Raw genomic sequence first — 6,328 nt, 5'->3', positions numbered from 1 at the left:
CCAAACCGGGCACCGGGGCCGCCCCGAGTTTGGGGGACCGGGGTGTGAGGATTCCAAACCGGGCACCGGGGCTGCCCCGGGCGTGTCCGGGTGTCGGCTCTCTGTCCGACCCCGGATTTGGGGAGTCCCGGCCGCTCTTGCCGCCGTCCCCGCGGGCCGGAACCCCCCCGGCAGCGGCCCCGGGGCGGTGTCAGCGTGCGGGAGGGAGCGCGGCTGAGTCACCGGCAGGAAACCGAGCGGTTGCATCAGAAGCAGAGCCGTCGGTCCGGTCGGGGCAGTTCGGGAGGGAAAAAAATTTTTAAAAAATCGCGTTCCCAAAATCCCTCCCCGCAGCATGGAAAAAGAAGACGATCCCTGCTCCAGCAGCTCGGCAGCTCCGTGCAGCACGCAGGGCTTGAAGGAGGAATTGCTGTGCCCCATCTGCTACGAGCCGTTCCGGGAAGCCGTGACCCTGCCGTGCGGCCACAACTTCTGCAGGAGCTGCATCAGCCGCTCGTGGGAGAACCAGCGGCACGCGTGTCCCCTGTGCAAGGAGAGGTCCTCGCTGGAAGATCTCCGCGTCAACCACACGCTCAAGAACCTGGTGGAGCTGGTGATGAAGGAGGAAGGGCAGCGGCAGAGCCGCGGCGTGGCTCTGTGCCCGCTGCACCAGGAGGAGCCCAAGTTCTTCTGCCTGGAGGACAAGGAGCTGGCGTGCTTCGCCTGCCAGAGCTCCGAGCAGCACGAGGGGCACAAGATGAGGCCGGTGCAGGAGGCGGCGGCGGATTTTAGGGTGAGGGAGGGAGAGTGGCTGCCTGAGGAGGAGGAGGAGGAGGAGGAAGAGGGGGAGGAGGAGGATGGGATGCAGCCAGGAGCTGGGAATGCTGCCAGGACATGCTGGAAAACAGCCGGCGCCGCCCTGACTCATCCCGCTGGATTTCAAACGTGGCGGGAAAAGCTTGGCCGGTGTTCCTAGGAATGGGAATGGGAATGGGGCTGCCACGGCACTGGGATAGGATATCCCTAAAAAACAGGGAGGAGGATTCCCTATGGAGCAAAGCTCCTCTTCTTCCTGCCTGCCGGAGGGGAAGAGTTGGATGGAGCAAGGATCCTGCTCCAGGGGTGTTTATCCTGGAAAAATCCCAGAAAATCCTGGGAATGGGGGAGTCCTGAGGGCGTCTCCTCCCCGCAGGCCAAGCTGGCGAACATGGAGTCATCCCTGCGGGATAAGGCCAAGGATTTCGGGGCCGTGCGGCGATCCTACGAATCCATCTCCCGGCACAACGAGGTGCGTGTTCCCTCCCGGAGCTGGGATCGATCCCAGTCCTGATCCCGATCCCCATCCCAATCCTGATCCCGATCCCAATCCTGATCCCGATCCTGCACGTTCACTGGGGTGGAGCTCCGGTCCCATCCAGGAGAGGAGAGTGATGGGGATTTGGGAAGCAGGGAAGGGAATTTGGGAAGGGCAGTGTGATCCCATTGAATCCCAGGGAATCCCTGAGCTCTGTGAAGGTGGAATCCAGGGAATTCGGGTGCTTCAGAGGTGGGATTGATCCCAATCCCAATCCTTCACATGCACTGGAGTGGAGCACTGATGATGGATGGATGGATGGATGATGGATGGATGGATGGATGGATGGGTGCGTGGATCCATGGGTGGATCCGTGGATGGATGAGATGGATGGGTGGATGGATGGATCCATGAATGGATGGAGAGATGGATCCATGGATGAATGGACAGATGGACAGATCAACGGAAGGATGCATGGATCCATGGAGGCATCCATGGATGGATGAAGGGATGGATCCATGGATGGATAGAGGGATGGATGAATCCATGGAAGGATCCATGGATGGATAGAGGGATGGATCCAGGGATGGAGGGGCAGATGGATGGATGGATGGATGGAAGGATGGATGGATGGATGGATGGATGGACGGACAATCTATGGATGGAGGGATGGATCCATGGATGGATGGATGGATGGAGGGATGAATGCATGGGTGGATCCACGGAGGGCTCCAAAGAGGGATCCCTACCAAGCTGCGAACTTCCCATAAAACATTCCCCTTCCCGGCCAGTCCCCTTCAGCCTGGACCCCAACTCTGCCGCCGGCTGGCTCTCCGTGTCCGAGGACCTCTCCAGCGTCTCCAGCTGCGGCTACAAAGGCTCCGTGGAAAACCCGGAGCGCTTCACCTCCGCCCCCTGCATCCTGGGATCCCGCGGCTTCTCCGAAGGCTTCCACACCTGGGAGGTGGACCTGGGCGGGCTGACCAACTGGAGGGTGGGCGTGTCCCGGCCCCACAAAGGATCCCACTGGAGTTTCCACCACGATTCCCGCTCGGGCTTCTGGTACATCTACCACCTCCACGGCAAGGACGAGTGCCGGGCGTCCAACGCCGTGCGCTCGCAGACGGCGCTGGGCAACATCCGGCGGGTCCGGGTGGAGCTGGACTGCACCGAGGGGGAATTGTCCTTCTACGACGCCGAGCTCCAGAGCCACATCTACACCTTCCACGAGAAGTTCGGCGGCGTCGTCTTCCCCTATTTCTACGTGGGGAGCTCCCAGGGGGACGCCAACACCAACACGCTCCGGATCTGCCCGCTCCGGGTCCGCGTCCTTGAGGATGTCCCCACCTAGGGCGCCTCCTGGTGGGGTTCTCCGGGTGTTTTTCCAGCTTTTCCAGGTGGGAAAAAGGAGGATGAGCAGGGATACAAAGAATATTTGTTTGTAACGTCTCAGGTTTTTATCGTTAATAAACTTTAATAAATATTAGAAATGTTATCGATGTATCTCCCTGTGTGGTTCTGTGCCCAAATCCCAAATTTTCCTGCCGCTCTCTGGCGTGGATCCAAACTGGGAATGCTGTGGGGGGAAGGGATTTCCCTGACAAATAAGGATCAAATAAGGAATTAAAGGATTTAGGGGCTTTCCCTGCAGTTTTCAGGGATCCAGGAATCCACGCTGTGAACGGCGATCCTTATCCCAGCTCTTGGAGTGGGTAAATCCCACGGGATTTGACACATGGAAAACCATCAGTGGGAACATCCCTGGGAGTATCCCACCTCCTCCACCCTTTTCCCCATGACTTTATCCCTCCAAGGGGTTTTTTTCCCGGAATTCCCAGCTCTTCCCAGGAATCCAGTGAAGATGCATCACTGGTGTTGGGAAAATGAGGAATTTCGGAGTTTTTACCTGGAATTAAACATTTTTTTCCCAGGTCCGGGTGAGTCCTTGGGATTTCCATGGGGAAAGGGAAGGGGTCTGGGTGGCCCTTCCCGACCTTTTCCTGCCTTTTTCCTGCTTTTTTCCTGCCCGGATTCTGACGGAAGCGGGTGGTTTCCATGGTTTCCCACCATTTGCTCGGGAAGTTCCTCGGGAACAGGAGCTGGAGGAGGGAAAACAAAAGGGAGATGCTGGAGCTGGGGGCAACCCCGGGATCCTCCCACGGTGTATCCCTGGATATGGCAAAGCAGGAAAAAGGGGATTTGCAGCATCCCAAATCCCTGCATCCCATCTATCCCATCCCATCCCAGTCCCAATCCCATCCCATCTTCTTCCATCTCCATTCCTTTTCTGTCCCTTGTCCATCCTTATCCCATCCTATCTCCATTTTCATCTGTATCCCAATCCCAATCCAATCCAAATCCCAATTCTAATCCCAATCCCAATCCCAAATCCAATTCCACTCCCATCCCACCCCAATCCCATCCCATTTCCAATCTTATCCCAATCCCCATCCCATCCCCAACCCCACTCCCATCCCATCCCATCCCATCCCATCCCATCCCAATTCCAATTCCAATCCCAATTCCAATTCCATCCCATCCCACCTCAATCCCATCCCAATGCCAATCCTTGGCCAATCCCCACCCCATCTCCAGCCCCAATCCCAATCCTAATCCCAATCCCAATCCAAATCCCATCCCAATTCCAATTCCATCCCATCCCACCTCAATCCCATCCCAATCCCAATCCCAATCCCAATCTCATCCCATCCCAATCCCATCCCAATTCCAATTCCATCCCACCCCAATCCCATCCCAATCCAAATCCCATCCCATCCCATCCCAATTCCAATCCCAATCCCAATCCCATCCCAATTCCATTCCTATCCCATCCCATCCCAATTCCAATCCCCATCCCCATCCCAATCCCAATTCCAATTCCATCCCACCCCAATCCCATCCCAATCCAAATCCCATCCCATCCCATCCCAATTCCAATCCCAATCCCAATCCCATCCCACCCCAATCCCAATCCCAATCCTAATCCAAATCCCATCCCGCTTCCATTCCTATCCCTATCCCAATCCCATCCCCATCCCCATCCCCATCCCCATCCCCATCCCAATTCCATCCCAGTCCCAATCCAAATCCCATCCCAATTCCAATTCCATCCCACCTCAATCCCATCCCAATCCCAATCCCAATCCCAATCTCATCCCATCCCAATCCCATCCCAATTCCAATTCCATCCCACCCCAATCCCATCCCAATCCAAATCCCATCCCATCCCATCCCAATTCCAATCCCAATCCCAATCCCATCCCAATTCCATTCCTATCCCAATCCCAATCCCATCCCATCCCCATCCCCATCCCAATCCCAATTCCAATTCCATCCCACCCCAACCCCAATCCCAACCCCAATCCTAATGCCAATCCCAACCCCAATCCCAATCCCATTATCCCATTATCCCATCCCTCCGCCCCATCCCAATCCCCTTCCCCGTCCCATATCCCGACATTTCCCATCACCCCGAAATCCCAGCACTTCCCAGAATTCTGAGTATCCCAACACCAATTCAGGTTCGGGAATGTGAGGCCTGGGATTTTTCCCTTTTTTTTTTTTCCAGGAATTTTGGAGGAGAAATTTTGGGGAAGCACCGGAAGGGGTCGGGGGGTTCCTCTGCACCTTTTCCATCCCAAAATCTGGAATTCCACCGGGAAAAATGTGGATTCTTGTTTGGAAGGCTCTCACTGATTTTTATTTTTATTTTTATTTTTATTTTTATTTTTATTTTTATTTTTATTTTTTTCTATTTTCTATTTCTATCTCAATTTCTATTTCTATTATTTTTATTTCTATTTTAATTTTTCTTTTATTTTCTTTTTTTAAATTTTTTTTTATTTTTTAGGTTTTAATTTATTTTGGTTTTAGGTTTTAATTTCTAATTTTTAAATTAATTTTGTTTGATAGTGGATTTTTAAAAAAATTAATTAATTTTTATTTTTATTCTCTAGGCTTTTATTTCAACTTTAACATTAAAATAATTGTATTTCTAAAATGGTAAAATTCATTTTTATTTTTATTAACAGTTATTTTCATTTTTATTTTAAAACTATTTTTCCCTTTTTATTTTTGTTTTTTAAGCTTTCATTTTAGCTTTTAATTTATTTTTGTTTATTCCTATTTTTACATTTACCTTCATTATTCTTTTTATGTTTACCTTAATTATAAAATTTTAATTAGTTTGTGTTTAAATAAATGATTACTTCTGGTTTTATATTTCTTTTATATATTATTTTGCATTTTATATTTTATAGGAATATTTTATATCCATTCAATCATAACTATTTATTTATAATAATTTTTTTTTATTTTTAATTTATTTTGTATTTTGCGGGTATTGTATTTATTTTTATATTTGTTTTATATAATATCTTGGGGTTTATGTTTATATTTATATTATGTTCATTCTATATATTTTAAATTTATTTTATATATATTTTTGCATTTATTTTAATTTTATTCCATATTTATTTTCGCATTGTTTTGCAATTTCTTTTCTATTATTTTGGCATTTATTTTAAAATTTAATTCACATTTATTTTCACTAATTTTCCCCGTATTTTCCCCACATTTCCCGCGTCCCTTTTCCCCATTTTTTACCCAATTTCCAACAAAAATCCCATCACTTTTTCCCCATTTTTCCCACAATTCCCGCCCCACTCCCGGGATCCCCCTGGCCCCTCCCAGGATTCGGGGCGGGGCCTCCACAGCCGGCGGCTTTCCATTGGCTGTGCCTAATCTATGATGTCATTTCTAACCAATCAGCGCCCGACACCGCGCCTTTGCCCCGCCCCGCCCCTCCCTCCTGGTACCCGGAGCATCCCAAGGATTTGGAGGATTTTTGGGGGGATTTGGAGGATTTTTGGGGGCTGCGGGAGCCTCCGGGGGAGGTTCTCCGGGAATCCAGGGAGCCGCCGGCATTCTCAGGGACGGGGATCATGGAAAGGGAATGGTTTGGGCGGGAAGGAGCTCAAATCCCACCCCATTCCAACCCCGGCACCTCCCGCATCCCGGGGTGATCCCACCTTTCCTGGGACACTCCCAGGGATT

General features: G+C 50.6%; 1 protein-coding gene across 1 annotated transcript; it reads left to right on the top strand.

The window, feature by feature from the left end:
- Positions 1-260: 260 nt before the first annotated feature.
- On the top strand, positions 261-2,689 carry LOC121349106 (E3 ubiquitin-protein ligase TRIM35-like). Its single transcript, XM_041459207.1, has 3 exons — positions 261-772; positions 1,172-1,267; positions 1,941-2,689. The coding sequence occupies exons 1-3, from the start codon at positions 335-337 to the stop codon at positions 2,622-2,624; spliced, it is 1,218 nt and encodes a 405-aa protein (XP_041315141.1). The 5' UTR covers positions 261-334; the 3' UTR covers positions 2,625-2,689.
- Positions 2,690-6,328: the final 3,639 nt, after the last annotated feature.

The sequence above is a fragment of the Pyrgilauda ruficollis genome, unplaced genomic scaffold (genome assembly GCF_017590135.1).
Source record: "Pyrgilauda ruficollis isolate IOZ18807 unplaced genomic scaffold, ASM1759013v1 scaffold1320, whole genome shotgun sequence".
NCBI lineage: Eukaryota > Metazoa > Chordata > Aves > Passeriformes > Passeridae > Pyrgilauda > Pyrgilauda ruficollis.
Note: the sequence above shows the minus strand (reverse complement) of the source record. Positions and strands in the feature narration are given on the sequence as shown.

Bases quoted from the DNA above. Each gene is read 5' to 3' on its own strand.
- LOC121349106 (XM_041459207.1), top strand. From the start codon at position 335: ATGGAAAAAGAAGACGATCCCTGCTCCAGCAGCTCGGCAGCTCCGTGC. The intron at 773-1,171 runs GTGAGGGAGGGA...TCCTCCCCGCAG, and splicing joins AGGCGGCGGCGGATTTTAGG to GCCAAGCTGGCGAACATGGA. The intron at 1,268-1,940 runs GTGCGTGTTCCC...CTATGGATGGAG, and splicing joins CCATCTCCCGGCACAACGAG to GGATGGATCCATGGATGGAT.